This window comes from Myotis daubentonii, chromosome X (genome assembly GCF_963259705.1).
Source record: "Myotis daubentonii chromosome X, mMyoDau2.1, whole genome shotgun sequence".
In the NCBI taxonomy this organism is placed as follows: Eukaryota; Metazoa; Chordata; class Mammalia; order Chiroptera; family Vespertilionidae; genus Myotis; species Myotis daubentonii.
In genome coordinates, this window is record NC_081861.1 from 10,280,523 (window position 1) to 10,300,459 (window position 19,937).

A 19,937-nucleotide genomic window follows, 5' to 3' on the forward strand; every position below is an offset into this window, starting at 1 on the left:
TCCATTTTCCCAATGTTTAATTAGGAAAAAATGTACATGAACAAAGGAAAACTCATGCAACAAAAGAGGAGAGAGTGGGGTTTCCGGGACCGCGAGATGGGGCCAGATTCCTCGAAAGAGGCAGAAACACAAAGGAGTAAGGCACTGCCGCCTCGGCCCCTCGGGGCGGGCGCAGGACAGGGCAGCTGAGGATGAGGGTCCAAAGGCAAGTCAGACAACACTGAGGAGTTTGGCAGTAGGGCCGGGAGAGAGTTCTGGAGCCCCAGGCCCAGGTCAGGCCCCGGAATGAACGTCTAGTTACAGCTCTCAGGTGCTTGGAGAGAGCGGGGCCCCTTGAGGATGCGCAATCCAAGTCCCAAGAGGTTTGGAGGGGGACGCTGTGGTCCCGCTGCAGGGGACCCCTTGGCACAGCCACAGTCCGAAGGCAGCTTAGGGTGCATCACCCCAAGCGCTGCTGGTGCCGAGGCCATGGCGAGGGCAAGGTGCCAAGGCTGATGGTGTCACAGGATCAGGACAACTCAAGGAAGAGAATGAGGTTGGCAACATCCCGGGTGGGGGGAGGGCGGCGGGGGGGGCGGTATTTACAGATGGAGGCAGTGAGGCAGAGATAAATTAAATAAATAGGTGGTTGGGGGTATAAATAGTAAGGGGGGCAGGGGCTGTCACACACCTGGGCACAAGGGCAGGAGGCTGGGGGTATTGCTGCTGCTGGGGTGGGGGGCTAGGTCCTGTCACCCCCTCCCCGCCTGCAGGGCCCAAAGCAAGGCACTAATGAAGGGGGTTCGGGGGCATAGTGGCCCGCTGACCTGGCCTGCGCCACCCCATCCCGGGCTCAGCCCTGAGCCCCAGGCGTGAGCCCCCCCTCTCGACAGGACGACGACCCAGGACCGGGAAGCCCCCTCCTCACCAGCTTCGCCACCCTTAGCTGTTGCTGGACATGAGGCTGATGATCTGCTCCAGCTTCTGGCGCAGCTTATGCTTCCGACACGAGGCGTCTCTGTCCAGGGCGGTGAGAACCTGCGGGAGGCCCGGAGCTGGGTTTGCCGTGGGAGGTGGTTTCCTCCCAGGCAAGGCCTCTGCCCCGGAGGTCTTGAGCTCTTCCCTCTCTCCAGCCTCAGCGCATCCCTCCTCCCCCTGCGGCCCTCAGGGCCCTAGGCGCCTGGGAAAGGCTCCAATCTCTCACCTCTGAACACACCTCCCGTCTCCTCCACCCCAGATCCACCTCCAGCTGCAGAACTTTCTCCTCTTCTCTCTCCACAGCCAGAATGCGGCCCTCCCATGAGTGGTCTGGACTCACCGTCCCAGATCTCCCTTTCTCATCCCCTCCCAATTCCTCCCCCCCAAAAAAACCTCTCTTGTCCAGGTCTCTACTATCTTGTCACCAAACCCAGCCAGCGTGCTCAGGCTCCTTGACCATCAGCACCTGACAGCTGAGCGCTCTCTCCTCCCTGACCCTCCTCCATGGGGCCGGGGTTCCTCACACATGTTCCAGGATCAGCTCTCTACTCTTGGGGTCCGTCCCACCTGCTGGCCACCCCCTCTTCTGTCTCTGCTACCGGCTCCCTTTCTTCTCTGCCACCTCTGAGTGTTCCAGGGCCCCAGGGCTCAATGCTTGGGCCACCGGTCCCTCTGCACCCACTCCCGGCCGCCCTGGCTGAGCTCATCCAGGCTCAGGGCCTTCAGGGCCATGTCCTGGCTCACAAATCCATATCTTCAGCCAACAATACATCCTGAGGTCCACACCTCTGTCCCTTGCCTCCTGCCACCTTCAGTCACAAATCCCACAAGCCCTAGAAAGGGCTGTCCATGCCCACCTTCTGGCCCCACCCTCGTCAGCCTATCCCTCCCAATGCCCCTGGCCCTTAACTCTTGCCCAACCAGAACTGTGTACTCTAGCCAGTGGCTTCTTTTCTGGGTCCTTTAAATCCCAGCATTGAGGCAAGTGTCATGTGTGCTGGCCTAGCGGCCTGCTTGGGGGAGTGATCATGAGCAATCTAACAGATGGGCTCCTGCCTGGCCGGTGTGGCTCAGTGGTTGAGCATCCACCTATGAACCAGGAGGTCCTGGGTTTGATTCCTGGTCAGGGCACATGCCTGGGTTGCAGGCTCCATCCCCAGTGGGGGGCGTGCAGGAGGCAGCCGGTCAGTGATTCTCTCTCATCTTTGAAGTTTCTATTTCTCCCTTTCCCTCCCTGTGTGAAATCAATAAAAATATATTAAGATAAATAAAAGATGGGCTCCCTATCCCCTCTGTCCCCTCCACGTCCTGTGGCATTCCTCGACTCCCACCCAGACCCCTGTTTTGTCACTCCGGGAGCAGCACACACCTCCTGGTGGTACTTGGTGACATAGAAGTAGAGCTCACTGAGCGCGCTTAGGACACTGAAGTCGCTGGCATGGAGGCGGGACTGCTCCACCAGGTAGGCGTCCATGTCCTGGTCACTGATGGATGCCATCTTTGCAATGTCCCGGTAGTACCTGTTGGGACCCTGAGGTCACACACATGGGCAGGTGGCCCAAAAGTCCAAGTCCCTGCCCTGGCTGCCAGGCCAGCCTCTGGGCCTTTGTCCTATAGTTGGCCCACCTCAGAGAAGCCAGCCCACAGAGGGGCAGCTCCTGCCCCCCTCCACCCACGGCAGCTCCCCCAGGACTTCCTGGTTCCACCTCCCCACAACCTGGGGCCACAGGGCAGGGCCCACCTTTCCACCCAACTCTTGTAGTTTGGGATGTCCTTGGCATAGAGCAGCTTATTGGAGGGGGAGTCCTTGCCCAGGCGGTGCTCGGACGTGGAGCAGGAGTCCATGAAGGTCTGGGCTACCACCGACAAGCAGGCGTCCGTGATGCTGCTCTTGTGGATGTCGAACACAAACTGCGGATTCTTGATCACATTCACCCAGAAGCGCAGGGGCAGGCTGCATGGACGGACACACACCCGCAGCTCCCTCGTCTCCCAGAAGCACCCTCCTAGTGCCCTTCCCTGCCATGGTTCCTGACTGGCCAGCCCACGTCTTACCCAGAGCAGCAAGAGTGACATGTTTAGGGTTAACAGCCTTTTCTTTAAGTTTCTGCCAGAGACATAAAGAACTACCACATGGGGGCTGGCAGGCATGGCTCTGGTTGAGCGTCAACCTATGAACCTGGAGGTCATGGATCGATTCCAGGACAGGGCACATGCCCAGGTTGTGGGTTCGATCTCCAGTAGGGGGCGTACAGGAGGCGGCTGATCAATGATTCTCTCTCATCATTGATGTTTCTCTCTCTCTCTCCCTCTTCCTTCCTCTCTGAAATCAATAAAAATATATTTCTTGCCCTGGCTGGTTTGGCTCAGTGGATAGAGCATCGGCCTGCGGACTGAAGGGTCCTGGGTTTGATTCCAGGTCAGGGCATATGCCCAGGTTTCGGGTTCGATCTCCAGTAGGGGGCGTGCAGGAGGCAGCTGATCAATGATTCTCTCTCATCATTGATGTTTCTATCTCGCTCTCCCTTTGCCTTCTTCTCTGAAATCAATAAAAATATATTTCTTGCCCTGGCTGGTTTGGCTCAGTGGATAGAGCATCGGCCTTTGGACTGAAGGGTCCTGGGTTCGATTCCAGGTCAGGGCACATGCCTGGGTTGCGGGCTTGATCCCCAGTGAGGGGTGTGCAGGAGGCAGCCGATCAATGATTCTCTCTCATCATTGATGTTTCTCTCTCTTCTCTCTCTCCCTCTCCCTTCATCACTGAAGTCAATAAAAAAAATATATTTAAAAAAATTATATTATATATATATATATATATATATATATATATATATATATATATATATCTTAAAAAAAGAGCTACCACATGAGCCGAGCTACCAGCATCTGTGCCCCACGCAAGGCCTGAGGGCTAAGGGCCACTGCTGGGTACTGGCCCCACTAACCCCAGGCAAATGCCCTACAGAGCCCACCTCCGAATGGCGCTCACTCGCCCTCTTTGCTTGCTGCCACCTTGGGTGCTGGTCCTCTCCTGCCTGGACAGCCACTCCAGCTCCCATCAGTTGCCCCGACTAACTCTGTGGTCCCTGAGTCTTGGCAAAGCCAGCAGCCTCTTCTGACCATCCACCCCTAGAAGGGCCGGCAGCAGGAGGGCGCAGGGCAGTACCAGTTGCTCTTCCAGGTGTGGCGCACGTCAGGGTCACTGATCTGGCGCTGGTCGGCCTGCTCATCGAGGAAGTCGAACATGTACTTGATGGCCAGGGGCAGGGCCGAGCCCCGGTGCGCCGTGCTGAACACCGTCTCAAAGAGGTCATCCACAAACTTCTGCAGCGTGCCCTGCGGGGGACAGTAAACATACAGGCCGTGAGGCAGCTGGGTCGCGATGTCCCCGCAGCAGGACAGAGGGGGACAAAGGGGGACAGAGGCTTGGCAGTGAGAAGGAGGGACGGGGCCGGCCCGCACCTTGGTGGCCAGTAGCCGCGTCAGGTAGATCTCGGAGACCATCTTGCTGCCACGGTCCCCCTCGCGGTGGTCGGCGTGGTCGTGGTTCTTCACCAGGTGCCACAGCTTGGTGCCCGTCTCCTGGTCAGGCGTGATCATGGGCGCCCGAGAGCGGAGGCTGTCGGGGCTGCTGGCCGTGCGAAGCAGGCTCTCTGGGGCAGAGGACCAGTTGGCCCCTTAGGCAGCGGGTCCCCACCAGCCACCGCGGGGGCGCTTGTCGTACTCTGTCCTGGGGGCCCAGCAGGCTGAGGGGACCTGTATGCTCTTGCCGACCCACCCACTACTCATCTCTAAGGAACTGGAGATCTTCCAAGGCCAAAACCCAGGGAGGCCACCAGAGTCAAGCTGGCTGCTCCGACAGGGGCTCCCCGTGACCGCGGTCACAGCCTCATAGGGCACATGGAGGCCCCCACACAGGACACCTACCGTAGCGGCTGAGGGAGCGGGTGAAGGTGAAGGAGTTGGCCATGTTATAGGCGGACACTTGTTTGGGCACCAGTGCCACCAAGGAACCATCTGTCACCTGGAGACCCCAGAGACAAAGGGGGCAGTGCAGGTGGCTGAGGAGCCCAGGGGCCCGGGTCATGCCCACCCCCCCCCCACCCGTCCAGACCCTGCAGTGTGCACAGAATAGCTCCCGAGGCTCCCTGAGGAGGAAGGGAGCCAGGACCCTGCTCCTGTGTCATCAGGGCAGGGCCACAGCTCCCAGGTGGCCCTGGGGGGGAGCGGGGCCCGGTCCCTCACCTGGTAGTGGGCCAGCGAGTTGACCCTCTTCCAGTCACACTCGATCTTGGTGGTGACATCTTCATCCTGGAGGATGATGCGGGCCATGCGGCCCTGGCGCCACTCTGCGGGCCAGACAGCCCTTGAGGTCCTGCCCAGTGTCCCCCGAGACCCCGGGCCCACTCCACTCAGAGGACAGAGTCCAGGGACGGAGGAGAGGGGAGGCCTCACCCAGGTCCATGTCCTCGGCCTTGGGACGCTGGGAGTAGGGGATGCCCTTGTACACGGCATCCAGCAGCTTATCTTTGGCCTGGGTGATGCTGTCACAGTTGAGAACCTTCACGGGGACCTGAGCGCTGCCCTCACTCTCCGGGCACACGCAGTACAGGGTCTGTGGCCAGGAGAAGCGCAGGGTGGGTCCTGGGCGAGGCTTCCCCCCCACACCCAGAGCCCCACCCGCCAGGTCCCCCATTCACCAGCGTCTTGTAGTCAATCTGCTGCCGAATGAGTTTATCCTCACTCAGGGAGTAGCGTGCCTCGCCCGTGATGGCGTCAATGGGGCCCTTCTCCATCTGCTGCTTGATGGCGCAGTAGAGCAGGAAGAGCGGCTCCCCCGCGCACTCCTGCAGCGAGAGGTGGGCACATGGCTGCCTGCCCCATGGCCAGCTGCCTCCCCACCTCCCCGGCCCGCAGCCCTCCCGCCCAGTGCACCTTCAGAAACTTATGCAGCAGGAACGTGAACCAGTTGGTAAGCATCTTCTCAGCCACTGACTCCGTCCTAGGGCGCAAAGGTTACTGGGGCCCTAGCCAGGCAGGGGAAGGGGCGGTTCAGGGGCCAGGCTGGCGGAGGGTAGGGCTGGGGTTGGGACGTACCTGCGCAGCAACAGCTTTGGATGGTTCTTGCTCTCAAGGTTTTTCTCGATGAGGTCTGCCAGCAGTTGCTTGAGCAGCCCCGTGGCGTAATCGAGGCGGCTCTGGAGGGCCACCATGGTGAGCGAAGCCACGGTGCCGCGGTCCCGCATGGAGAAGCTACTCTGGGCCTCCAACGTGTGAATGAAGGTGAGCACGAAGGCGCGGCTGTGCAGCAGCTGCCCGAACAGGCGCAAAGCCTTCTCGACATTAGGGGGCGTCTGTGAGGGACAGGGGGTGTCAGATGGTGGCACAGTGGCTCTGGGGATGGCAGGGCGCAGGCAGGCCAGGAAGGGGCTCACATCCAGCTCCTTGAGCACCGGGTGGGCCTCGATGCCTGGGAAGAGCACGCGCACGGCATAGGTCCGGTAGTCCAGGAACGGGATCTGCACCACGTCCATGTGGTTCGTCAGCTCGTTGATGTCTGTCTGCAGCTCAGCAAAGGCTGGGAGGGGCAGGGAGGAAGAGTGAGCAGAGCAAGAGGAGGCCAGCGCCCTGCACCCCGACCCCGCACTGCACCCCCACTCCAGGCACCTTCCTTGCATTCCAGAGCCACGCGGGACTCCAAGTTGTCCATCTGGAGCTGGAGCCGCTTGAGCGTGCGGTCTGCATCCTGAGTCTTGCGCTTGTAGGCGACCAGCACAGCGGTGATGGCCAGCAGCAAGAGCCCGCCCCCGGCCGCCAGCCCCACCATGGCCGGCAGGGTCAGCGCCCGCTCGGCCGTGATGTGCAGGGTGCCCAGCCAGAACTCCAGGCCGCCCACCAGCACCTGCGGGGAGAGGCTCACCATGAGCTGACCCCTGCACCTGCCCCACCGGCCCCTGGTGGCCTTCCCACTCCCTACCCACCATGACAGGCTGCCGGCCCGTCTGGCTGGGTGAGTCACACAGGAGTTGCGTGTCCGAGACGGTGAGTGCACATGGCTGGCCCCCAATCAGCACGGTGTAGTTGAGGCGAGAGCTGCCTGCTGCTGCGGGGATCAGATTCTTGCCCTGTGCATGGAGGGCACGGTCAGCCAGGGCTCCCCCCGCCGCCCCTCCCAGCCCTTGTGCCCCACCAGCACCTTCAACACCACGTGGGAGCCAGGTTTGACATCCAGGACGCCGGAGGGCCCAAGTGGCTCAAAGCTGGGGTCAGGGTAGTAGGTGAAGGAGGACCGGTTGAGGGAGCGGGCTGTCTGCACATGGTCCAGCAGGAAACCAAACTCATCAGGGTGCTCGCCTTGGGCCCGTGGCTGGGGCCGCCCCGGGAAGATGCCAGGGGCCTTACACAGCATGGCAGTGTCGTTGATAACCTGGCACGTCTGTGTGGACAAAGGCGGGCAGTCCAGCACATGAGACCATGCATTGCAGGGGCAGGGGCGGGGCGAGGGCAGTTGGCACTCACATTGGTGGTCTCAATGCCTCGGTACTTGGCCCGGACCCGGGGTTCTTGGACTGTCAGCAGGTGGGTCCCACTGACAGTGATGGCAGTGCTTCCGCTGGGGACAGGGAGGAGGGGCCTCAGACTCTGTCCCCCAATGCCCAGCCCAGCCCTGGAAAGCTACAGGTCGCTGGGCGGGTGCCAGGTGCTCTGTGTCAGGAGGGCCCTGCCCCCTCTGCCCATAAGGGCCCAGGTTTAATATATTTTTATTATTTATTTCGGAGAGGGAGGGAGAGATAGAAACATCAATGATGAGAGAGGATCATTGATTGGCTGCCTCCTGCGTGTCCCTTACTTGGGGACCGAGCCCACAATCCAGACATGTGCCCTGACCGGGAATCAAACCGTGACCTCCTGGTTCATAGGTCGATGCTCAACCACTGAGCCACACCGGCCTGGCTAAGGGCTCAGGCTTAGAGGAGGTATAATTTGATGCCCAAGGGCCCAGCCATCAGGCAAGGCCCCAGGACAGGAGCTTGGGGACCCATTCTCTCTTCTCTCGAGTCTTACTTGATTATACTCCAGGTGGGCTCAAGGCGAGTGACAGTAGGGTCCTGGGTGTAGGTGTAGAGAACTCCGGGGCTGGAGATGTTAGCACGGTCAATGGCCAGGGTGATGGGGGCCTGGCTGGGGCCCAGGGTGGAAACGGGCGAGATACACACGATTGCTTCGGCATCCCTCCTACATGGCAAGTGGAGAGCTTTGAGTAGGTGGCCCAGGGCCCTCACCGGGCAACCAAATGCCCATCCCAAGGCTGGCAGGGCCCTACCCACCTCACAAACTGGCACTCGCCGTCTCTCACGATCACTGTGACCGTGCTGCCGGCATCTAGAGAACTTCCAGAGATGGTGAGCCTCGTGCCCCCAGAAGCTGGGCCCCGACTGGGACGCACACGGTCGAATGTCGGGGTCTGTGGGAGAAGCAGCCCTGAGGGGAGGGAGGAGGCAGCCCAGTGCGGGTCGCGCGCCCTCACAAGGGGTGGGTGTGGGAAGGGCCAGGCGGCTCACACACCACAAAGCTGTAGAGCTGCTCTGATTGCGTGCGGAAGTCGGCAGAACAGTCGCCTACACACAGCTCCACGGGCCCCGGTGGTGGGCTGGGCACCAGCGACTCCTCCATCTCACACACGATCCTAGGGGACAGAGAAGGTCAGGGCCAGCCTCGGAGCAGCAGCCTGGGTGCCCGCCCAGCCACACTCACCTCTCGGCGCTGATGTACTCAGCGGGAATGGAATTGCAACGCACGCCGGCCACCCGAAGGCCTACCTCTCGGTAGGTGAGGCCTAGGTTCTCACCCTCGATGGTGACTCGGGTGCCTCCCTCCTTGGGCCCCATGAGTGGGTGAATCTGCAGAGCAGGACAGGAGGTGAGAGGGTGAGCCAGACTGCTGGGTGTCTCGTATGCGGAAGGTGTGAGAGGCTCACCTGGGTGATGCGGGGGTGGCTACAGCGGGTGCCCTTCTGGCTCGGGTGCATCCAGTTGGTCTTGGGGGCCAGACAGTGGGCACGCAGCTGGCACCTGTGCTCCGAGATGCACCAGCCACAGTTGAAGCGGGGGTCGGCCTTGAGGCAGAGGCCACAGCTGGGTCGCTGTGCCCAGCATTTATACAGGATAGCTGCGGACACAGGGGTCACTGCTGGGGGTGGCTATGGGGAGCCAGGGCCACTCAGGGTCCCCCTGTTAGATCTGGCTCCAGTTCATGCCAACTCTGCCCCAGGAGGCAAGCTCCTCCACCCCATCTTTTTTTTTAAATACATTTTTATTGATTTCAGAGAGGAAGGGAGAGGGAGAGAGAGAAATATCAATGATGAGAGAGAATCATTGATTGGCTGCCTCCTGCATGCCCCCCCACTGGGGACAGAGCCCGCAACCTGGGCATCTGCTTTTGACCGGGAATTGAACCATGACTTCCTGGTTCATAGGCTGACGCTCAACCAACGAGCCATGTTGGTCGGGAACCACGCCCCATCTTGCCCCTCACCTCGGAAGGTGGCAGGCTTGTCGATAGGGAAATCTCCATCCCAGACCACAGAGAAGTCCAGCTCAGTGTCACCATACTCGTCACCTTCATAGGAGTACTGGGGGAGAGGGACCACATGACCCCTCAGAAGGTGCCCTGCCACAGCTACTTGAGGCTCCCAGGCCAGTCAGTGAGCTGGGCACAGGCCAGGGAGAGGAGGTGTACAGGCCGGGAGAGTGGGGCACAGGTGGGGGAGCGGGGTCCAGGCCGGGGGGGTGGGGGGAGAGGTGGGGCACGGGGCCTCACCGAGGCGTTCTGGCACTGCACGCTGCTGCTGTTGAAGCGCACAGCGGGCACACGCTGCTGCCGCCCCTGGACCCGGACCACGCACTCGTAGTTCTTCTGGCCTGACTGCGGCTGCGGCAGGTTCTTGGCCCGCAGGGTAAGGGGTTGCATGACACCCACTGGGATCAGGAGGTCCCCGCTGGGCAGGATCTCAGGGCAGCCCTTGGGGAGGATGGAGAACGCCCATCAGCCACGCACCAACTGCTGCCATCCTGGCCCAGCAGGGCGCCAGCCCCGCATTGAGGAGGCTCCAAGGAACTGAGAATCAAAGGCAGAGAAGCCAGAGGCCAGCCCACACGGAGCCCGACCCCCTCGCGCGCAGCACCCGCCTCACCTCGGGGCTGTGGACCCTGCCCTCCTGGAAGGAGCACTCGTGGGGGTGGCTGGTACACACGTGGCGGTACTTACACCAGTGGCAGGGGTAAGGGCTGCCAACACAGGACATGCACCTGGGGGGGTGGGGTGGGGAAGGCTTCTGAAACAACAGAGAAGGCCAGGCTGCCCCCTCGCCACCCTCCTAGGGGACATAGGGGGAACCGAAGGAAGAAGGCGCCAGGGCACATCTGAGGCCTGCACAAGGCAGCAAGGGATGAAGTGACGTGGGGGCAGAGGTCAGCAAGGCCAGTACTCACGACTGATGGAAGCTGCAGTTGTAAAAGACAAAGTCGGTCCCGGCGAACCGCACACCTGTCTCCTTGGAGAGCAGCTGCAGCCGCACAGTGCGCGTGGCCCCTGCAGCAAGCCCAAGGATGGCCGTGAGCCAGCTGGGGACAGACAGTGCCCCCTCCCGAGCGGCCCAGCCACTGACCATGTCCCCTGGTGAGAGCCCGGAGCTCCTGGAGAGAGGGCGAGGGGCAGCGCAACTCCCCGGAGGGCAGCAGGACGGCCTCGTTCTCCGCCACCTCCTCGAAGGCACAGCTCACGCCTGCGCTGAGGTCTGGCACATTGCGCATGGCCACGGTCAGCTGCGGAAGGCAGGGGACTCAGCAGGGCGCACCCCTCAACACGCACCTGCATTGGCCCCCACGCCCCACCCCACTCACTCGCCACTCCACTTACCTGCACCCCAGGCGATGTCACTGACACGTTGTTGGGCCGGACCCGCACCTGGACACACTTGCTCAGCTCTTCCGCAAAGCCATACGGGGCTGAGGCGCCCGGACAGGCCCCTTCTCGACAGCATCTGTGTGGGGTCAGCCACAGCCCATCCCGCATCTGCCCTGGGAGGGCTCTGTCCAAGGCTCACTGGGAGCCTGGGGGGAAAGGGGACAGCCGGCCCCAGCCCACAGCGCCTTGGCCCATGGGGTCCTAGTGACGTCACTTGGGGTGGAGATTCTGCTCATTAGCTGGAGAAAGTGGAAGGGGAGGGAGGGGGAGGCCACAAGGGCCTGGCTGGGAGATGTGAACATGTGGGCAAGGGCAGGTACCACCCTCCCCAACCAACATGCCTGGTGGCTTCTCCCAGGAGCAGAGCCTCCCTGAGCCATCGTCACCACCCAGCCCCACACCGCCTCCCTCACCTGTGCTGCAGCACACACCAGCCACAGTGCGGGTCCCTGGAGCCCAGGCAGGCTGCGCAGCTTGAGTACTGCTCGCACGTCTCCACTGGGAGCTGGCTCACCTGGGGACAACCTTGTCAGCACCCGCCCCGCCCCCACACAGCCGCCCGCCGCCACCGCCTCGGGGCCCACCTGCTTCTCACTCAGGAGGTAGATGTGCTGGTGGTCCGGGCTGAAGAGCAGGTCTCGTAGTATGGGGCTGCCGTCCACCACGGGCACTGTCTCATACAGGTGGGCGTCCTGGGAGCCATCAACTCGGACCTGGGGCCACAAGACCGGGGAAGACGGACGACAAGCCAGTCTGAGGCCACAGCAGCACCCCATGCGCCCCCGGGCATCCTCCTCTAGGGCCAGGGACTTCCCAAGTTGTGGCTGAGCTGAAGCCAGGGCGTGGCTCAGCACTTGAACTTTCCCTGACCCCGGGATCCCCAGGGCCAGGGGACGGAGGGCTCAAAGGCCAGCCCCTGGAGGTCCTTGGGGGTGACTCAGCCAGCCAGAAGGCACTCCCAGGAGATAGAGACAGAGATATTATTGATGTCCAGGGATGGGGGACAGGGATGACATCCAAAGGGGAAGAGGTTTTTAGGGTGATGACAATGTCCTGGAATGAGACGGTGGTGGTGGGGTGGTTAGGGTTGCGCAACTCTGCGAACTTACTAAAAGCCCTGGAATGTATGCTTGAAGCAGGGGAAGTGTATGGGATGGGAATTATACCCCAAGGGAGCAGGCTCAGCCCAAGACCTCAGCAGCTCCCTTCAAAAGCCTTCCCCCAGCCACTGACACTGCCCCCGCCCCCCTGGGGATAGCTCTGACATGCCAGAGGTCCCAGGGGCTCATCTCCCCATTTCCCACCAGCCCCGGTCCCAGAACAGCAGCAACTGAGGTCCCCACTGCACAGGAACAGGCAGGAGGGCAAAGACGATTATGTCCGCATTCATTTGACTAAGGATCTAGCAACGATGGCTAAACCACGGCCACCTGCTCTCCTGGCAGGGACGCCCCAAGATAGGTCTGGTCTCTGTTCCCACAGCCCTAGCAAGCAGGCGATTCAGGCCAAAGTGAGCATGGGTGCTGGTAGGGGTGGATGGCTGTGGGGGCTGCCCATGGATCCTAGCCAGGCTCCTGGGGCCCAGCCTGGGAAGTCCCCCTTCCCCTACGGGCTGTGTACTGTTCAGGGTCTTACAGGGCACGTCTGCACATTCTTGTCCCTACCCCTCATCCCGTATCTCAGTCTGCCCCCATGTCTACATGCCAAGGGGGCCAGGGCGTACCTTCTTCAGACTGCCGCTGCGTGTGCCGATGAAGACCACGGAGTGCTGGTGGTAGGTGTAGGCGGCCACACTAGCCATGCCATCAGTGCTGTCCGCCAGCAGGGGCAGCCCCTCGATCACGTGCAGGCCGCCCAGCGGCTGGTTCAACACCAGCCCGCAGAAGTTCCCATTTATCTGCATGGGCTGGGGAAACAGCAGGAATGCATGTGAGAGTTGAAGCTTGGGGGCCACTGGACAGAGGCCACAAGACCCCACATTAGGGAAGGGAGCTGGATCTGCAAGTTGTTCCTCACCAGCTAAGACTAACCCCTTGCCCTGGACCCCACAGGAAATTGGGGAACGAGGAGGTAGATGCAGGAAGGAGATGGAGGAGGGAGACGGATGGTGGAGGGAGAGGATGCAGGAGCAGAAAAGGAGAGCGAGGCCTGGGCCTGCAAGTGGTTGAGCGTTGACCTATGAACCAGGAGGTCACGGTTCAATTCCCAGTTAGGACATGTGCCCAGGGTTGCAGGCTTGATCCTCAAGGTAGGGTATACAGGAGGCAGCTGATCAATGATTCTCTCTCATCATTGATGTTTCTGTCTCTCTCTCCCTCTCCCTTCCTCTCAGAAATCAATAAAAATCCTATCTAATAAAGAGGGAATATGCTAATTGACCCTATGCTGTTGCAAAGATGGCAGCGCCCACAGCCAATAAGGAGGGAATATGCTAATTGACTGCAGGGGAGGGCAGTTGGGGGTGACCAGGCCTGCAGGGAGGGCAGTCGGGGGGGACCAGACCAGCAGGGGAGGGCAGTAGGAGGGCACCAGGCCTGCAGGGGAGGGCAGTTAGGGGTGACTGGGCTGGCAGGGGAGGGCAGTTGTGGGCAAACAGGCCTGAAGGGGAGGGCAGTTAGGGGTGACCAGGCTGGCAGGGGACAGCAGTTGGGGGCGATCGGGCCTGCAGGGGAGCAGTCGGGCGTCAATCGGGCTGGCAGTGGAGTGGTTAGGGGGTGATCAGGCTGGCAGGCAGAAGCGGTTAGGGGCAATCAGGCAGGCAGGCAGGCAGGCGAGCGGTTGGGAGCCAGCAGTCTTGGATTGTGAGAGGGATGTCCGACTGCCAGTTTAGGCCCGATCCCTGTGGGACATCCCCCGAGGCGTCCCAGATTGGAGAGGGTGCACTGGGCCTCTAGTGTATATATATAAAAGAGATGGGACAGGCTGGCAGACTGTCACTAACTCAGTGAGGGACACCCAGGAGATGGAGCAAGAAGTAGCAAACTGGGGATGGGTGGAGGGGCAGGAAAAGGGAGGCGTGGTCCGCAAGTATAGAGTGGCCGCCAAGAGAGCTGGTGAGAAGGCAGGCAAGGGGAGCAGCAGATGCAGGGAGAGAACGAGAGAGGACAAGCGTCCCTGAGAGTGAGAAGCGGATGTGCCAGGGCTGAAGCCCGCTGTGCTCACAGTGTTGATGCAGGGCAGCTCCTTGTTGAGCAGCCAGGGCAGGGCCAGTGTGCCCTCCCCCCGATAGCACGACTGGATGCGGCGCCGGATGTGAGCATTGATGGTGCTGAGGGTGAAGAGGCAGAGCACGGTCTGCCGGGGCGGGCTGGCCCGGTTCTTCTGGCCCTGTGAGAAGATGGTGAAGAGGACGTCCTCGTCAGCCGGCACACCCAGGGCCTGGGCGAGTAGCAGGCCGGGCTTGGCCAGGTGCGCACTCTGCACCAAGCGGTACTCCACGCCGCGCCAGGAGCAGCCGATGGGAAACTCCACGTAGGAGTAGAACTCCGAGTCCCCGGCGCACATGCGCACGATCTTGGACGTGAAGAACTTCTCGCCTGCTGTGTCCAGCAGCGTCTGCTGGGTGTCCAGCTGCAGCGTCAGGAAGTACACAAAGGAGGCGCTCACGAAGCCGTAGATGTAATAGATGTCAAAGGCGGGGTACAAGGACAGGGTGTCCGAGGGGATCTTGATCTGCGAGGAGACAAACTCATCCTGGTACACCTGGAGAGCAGTTCGAGGAGAGAGCATGGGGTGAGGCCTGGCTCTGTCACCTGCCTCCCAAACTCTGGTCTCTCAGCCCCTAAACATGGTTCCCCCAGGGCTTCCCTCATGACCTCCCCTCGCCCCCCCCCCCAACACACAGTCACAGGAGCCCAGAGCAGCCCCATCCTGTGCCTCAGCCCATCCTTCTATCTTCGGGAGCTTGTCCCCTCTAGGACCCGGGCTCTCCCGGAGGTGGAGCCAGGACAGAGTGAAGGCAGGAGGGACACAGGTGCTGGCTCTCGAGGGGCAGGAGGAGAGGCGAGGGGAGGAGGGTGAACAGACAGGCAGGCTCACCCACCAGACTAAACATGTCGGCACTGTCCTCGTCACTGATGAGCTTGCGGGAGCTCAGGGTGGGGAAGTACTCAGACTTGCCGTCCACGGCGGTGCCCACAAACAGCTTGCTGGGCCCCTGACCCTGCTCCACAATGACCCCAGCCATGGAGTCGGGCTCCTGGGCCCCCGAGAGGTAGTGCTCTTTGCGGTGGTGGGGCTCGCCCAGCTTGAAGAGGTCATCCAGGCGCAGAAACTGGCAGATGCCTTGCCAGATGCTGCCACAGGCCACCAAGCGGCGGGCAGCGTAGTCTATGAGAAGCAGCTTGTTCACGTTGTCCACGGGTGCCAGGCGGTGGGTGCACACACGCATACTGGGCGGTGGGTAGCAGCGAGCATTGTCCTCCACGGGCCCCGTGACGTGGGCCCGCAGCTCAGTCAGGTTGGGGGCCAGCTTGAAGACTCGGTTCACTGCCCCCACAAATACCTCCCCGGTCACCCGGTGCACAGCCAGGTGGGTGAGTGTGGTGTCTGTCACTGAGAAGGCAGTGAAGGGCCTGCTGCCACCCAAGGCCCCCCCCATGGCAAGGAGGAGCAGCGGGAGGAGGCAGACAGTGGGCATGGCCGGCGGCTGCGCTCCGGGAAAGAGCCTGAGGAGAGATGGGGAGTGCCAAGTAAGAGGCCCCTGGCCCAGGCTGCAAGCTCTTTTTCTGCCCCGGGACCCCCAGCAGGGTAAGCTCCATGCCACAGTCGGTGGGAGTCACTCATTCACCCACCACCATGCCAGAGCCAGAGCCCCAGATGGTGAACTCGGCTGGGAGAGGAGGGGCCTCCAGCAGGGCGCGTGAGTGAGCAGTGAGCACAGGCAGGCTTGGGGGCCATCAATCATCCCCCACCCCCACCAACCCCCCACCCCTGGAAAGGAGCCAGGAGGCCTCGCCTCAACTGGGCCACACCCAAGGGGGCAGCAGAGCCAGATGCTGGGAAAGGCAGGGCGGGAGGCCCTCCTGGAATGAGACCCGAACACCAGATCCCAGAGCTGAGGGCGGCTAGCCACACACAAGAGCCACAGTAGGCAAACCCCAGGCCACAGAGACGCCCCACGCCCAAGTTGGGGGAAGGGGAAAGGCAGGGAGAGAACAATCACAAGGGGGGGAGGGGGGAGGGGAACACCATTCCAGAGTGGCATTGCCACCAGGGGCCTCAGGACAGAGGTCTGGGGCATCACCACACTCCCAGTCCTGGCCTCCTCACCCCGAGGGCCTCCCTCAGCCGGCTGTCCAGGAGCCTGCTGTCTGGCCTACCAATCGCAACACAAAGCCAAGTCTCGCCTGCTCTCCCCTCCTCCCCAACCAGGCACCACCGAGACAGACATAAGTCAGCTCTGCTCAGGCACAGCCAGATGGCCCGGGCAGCCCTGTGCGGCTCTCCTTCTAGACCCAGAGGTTAGCTGGAGAAGGAGAGGTGCCAGGGGGCCCAAGGAACCCCATGAAAGGGGATCATAGTCCCCAAATAGAGACTGTGAGGGAAAGGGAGTAGGGGCTGTAAGGACCCAGCTTGCCTGAGTCTTCACCCCCAGGCCACACCCAGCTCCCCTGCCAAATCCAGGTGGCAAAGATAGCACAGCAGTGTCATAGCAGCCAACGGGGGCAGCCAACACGGCAGGGCTCAGCGCTACCCTCTCAGTGCCCAAGCCCCAAGGGAGACGCAAGGTACCCAGCTTCGGGGAGAGGGAGGGCCGGGGGTGTGTGTGCCAGGAACCAAACCAAGGAGGTGCAGAAGAGAGAACAGGGGGAAAAAAGCATTTGCTGGAACAAGGAGCAGGCCCAGCTTGAAACTGCAAAGTTTCAGCTCAGACTGATCACCTTTCCAGGACTCTTTTGTCAGGTCCGCATCCTAGACCCCTAATGCAACAGCCAGAGAAGAAAGAAAGGCGAGAGAGAAGAGAGGCCGCCGCGCACCCTCACCTCCTCCACACCCCGCAGGAACACAAGCATAGGAATGGGGGCCGGGACAGGTCGGGAGGAAGACCTGGAGAGGCAGGATTTGCATCCCAAGCACCCCATTCCAACTTCCACCTGTAAGTGGGAGCTCGGGGCGTCACACGCACGCACACCCCTCTGCTACAGCCCAGGCAGCAGGGCCCGAGGAGGAGACTGCCCCTCGCAGAGACATGGCTCCAGCGCCCGTTCCCCACTGTCCCCAATGCCCCCACCGTGCTGTTCGCTAGGCTCGCCCTGCCCCCCAACCAGGGGCACCCCTCGGCCGACCCACGGGGACCCTAGTGGATGGAGGCGCCACAGCAGTCCTTGGAGAGGCCGCTCCTCCGCCACAAAGGGTCCCCATTGGGCAGGGGGGCTGGGCTCGTGCGGGGCACGGAGGACCAGTCAGGCCTGCGCCCAAGGAGCAGGAGGAAAGGCAGGGCCCCACCCCCTCAAGGCCGACGGAACCCTCGGGCTGCCCGAACCCCGGGCCGCGGAGCAGGCTGGCCCCGCACGGGCGGCGGGGGACGGCGGCCACCTACCTGCCCCTCCGCCGCCGCCTCTGGCTCCGGGTGGCCGCCCACCAGCCACGTGGACGCGTCCCTGCGCCCCACACCGGCTCCGATGGCGCGCCCCCGCCGCCGCGCCCCGCGCCGTGCGCCCTCTGCCCCGATCCCGACCTCCGTTGCCGCCGCCGCCGCCCACACACTGGGCAGGCCCCCGGCCGCCGGGCCTTTTAAACCCGGACCGTACCACCGCGCTGGGCGGGGGCGCCCAGGGAGGGCCGGGTGGCGGGGCGCATAGACCGGGGCCGCTCCTCTCCGGGGTCGGGGAAGGCTCAGCGAACAACCTGGGCCCCGTGAGCTGCAGGGATCCCCGCTCGACGAGCTGACCCCCCCCCACACTCACACAATGGCCGCGTCCGCAGCGCGCGCCTCCCCCCCCTCCTCCCCACCCGCTGCCTCGGGCAACCCTGGGACCCGCGCGCGCCCACGCCACACCCCCTCGGGCCCGGGGCGTGCGCACGGCTGACTCGGGGGCGCGCCGGCCCCGCCTCGCCCCGCCCCTGCGCCCGGAGACGCACCGGGGTCACCTGCTGCCTCACCTGCTCCCTGACCCCTCAGGTGCACACCAGCCAAAGACTCCAGGTCGGGGCTTAGGACACGCTTCCCGCGACGGTCCATAACCTGGAGGGCCCGTGACTAATAATATGCAAAAGGCCAGCACAAGGACTCGAGGGCTGTCACCATTTATACTTGGCCCCTTCCCCAGCAGGAGACAAGGGAGTGGGCGGGATCTGGGGATTTCATCCCCTTGCTTCCCCCCTCCCCGCCCCGCAATAAATGGTAGATGAAGCCACACCGAATCCACAGGAGATCAATTGAAAATTCTCAACAAAGCCCCTGGGGCGTGGCTCCGCGGACCAGGAGGTCACTGTTCGATTCCCAGTCAAGGCACATGCTGGGGGCTGCGGGCTGGATCTCCAGTGTGGGGCGTGCAGGAGGCGGCCTGTCAGTGATTCTCTCTCATCATTGATGTTTCTCTCTCCTCCCATCCTCTCTGAAATGAATAAAAATCTCTATATATTTTTTAAATCCTCATCAAAGCGTTCAACCAAAAACCTTACCCAGCTTGCTTTAGAAATCACTGAAGAGTCTAGAATCCAGATTTGGTTTTAGAGTCGAGCGAGGCACCGAGTCCAGAGAAGATCACAACCTGAGGAGGACTTAGAAGCAAGCCAGGGCAAAGGTCACCTTGTAGGGAAGACTCAAAGTAGAGAAGGTAGACAGTGCGTACCAGCTGCACTTCCTCCCAATTACACACCCTCAGCACGGCGCTGCCAACAACCTGTGTCCCAGGATTGATTACGGAGAACAACTTGCTAAGGAAGTTGGGGATCCAGAGTCAAGAGTCCAAATTTGGTTTCAAAATCGAAGATCTAGGTTAGGGGAAAAAAATCCTGAGGATGACTCACAAAGACCCACATGATCTAACCCAGCCGTGGGCAAACTACGGCCCGAGGGCCGGATCCACCGTACCCTTTTATGTAATGATGTTTACTTTGAATTTATATGAGTTCACACAAACACTCCATCCATGCTTTTGTTCCGGCCCTCCGGTCCAGTTTAAGAACCCACTGTGGCCCTCGAGTCAAAAAGTTTGCCCACCCCTGAATTCTAACCCCTAGCTCTCTATCTTCGTCTCATGCTATATGTCCCTTATTATCTATACTCCAGCCACATTGCTAGTTCTATTCATTTGCCCTATTCCTTCTTATCATAGGGCTTTTGCACAGGCAGTTTCTCTACCATACATTTGTACGTAGGTAATGCCTATTCATTTGTAAAGTTTCAGTTTAAGCATAATTTCCTCTAGAAGGCTTCCCTGGCATCTCTAAACAAGAAAAAAAAATTTCCTCTTCCCTACATATTCCCAAGTACATCTCCTTTGTAATTTCACATAAAGCAACCACTTATTTATATGATGGTGTGTTTTTTTAAATGTATCTTTATTTATTTCAAAGGGGAATGGAGAAAGAGAGAGAGAGAGAAACATCAATGATGAGAATCATTGATCGGCTGCCTCCTGCACACCCCACACTGGGGATCAAGACCACAACCCAGGCATGTGCCCTGACATGGAATCGAACCGTGACCTCCAGGTTCATAGGTCGATGTTCTACCACTGAGCCACCGAGGCAGGGTTATATGATTTTTTAAAAAATATATATATAGCCAAAACCGGTTTGGCTCAGTGGATAGAGCGTCGGCCTGCGGACTGAAAGGTCCCAGGTTCGATTCCGGTCAAGGGCATGTACCTGGGTTGCGGGCACATCCCCAGTAGGAGATGTGCAGGAGGCAGCTGATCGATGTTTCTCTCTCATCGATGTTTCTAACTCTCTATCTCTCTCCCTTCCTCTCTGTAAAAAATCAATAAAATATATTTAAAAAAATATATATATATATATACATATATATATATATATATACATATATATATATATATATATATATA

The 19,937-nt window shown here is 60.7% G+C and overlaps 1 protein-coding gene across 1 annotated transcript; it reads right to left on the reverse strand.

Annotated features, from left to right (window-relative positions):
• Window positions 1–17,750, reverse strand: PLXNA3 (plexin A3). Its single transcript, XM_059680446.1, has 33 exons — window positions 17,465–17,750; window positions 14,966–15,590; window positions 14,086–14,625; window positions 12,647–12,829; window positions 11,508–11,636; window positions 11,337–11,437; window positions 10,876–10,999; window positions 10,625–10,781; window positions 10,449–10,548; window positions 10,151–10,265; window positions 9,778–9,978; window positions 9,493–9,589; window positions 8,936–9,126; window positions 8,713–8,858; window positions 8,524–8,644; window positions 8,286–8,422; window positions 8,023–8,193; window positions 7,477–7,570; window positions 7,154–7,393; window positions 6,939–7,082; window positions 6,625–6,859; window positions 6,393–6,535; window positions 6,055–6,311; window positions 5,893–5,959; window positions 5,658–5,804; window positions 5,413–5,572; window positions 5,203–5,306; window positions 4,885–4,981; window positions 4,420–4,610; window positions 4,124–4,293; window positions 2,699–2,911; window positions 2,327–2,477; window positions 1–1,017 (listed from the first exon to the last, which is right to left on the reverse strand). The coding sequence occupies exons 2-33, from the start codon at window positions 15,560–15,562 to the stop codon at window positions 922–924; spliced, it is 5,619 nt and encodes a 1,872-aa protein (XP_059536429.1). The 5' UTR covers window positions 15,563–15,590; window positions 17,465–17,750; the 3' UTR covers window positions 1–921.
• Window positions 17,751–19,937: the final 2,187 nt, after the last annotated feature.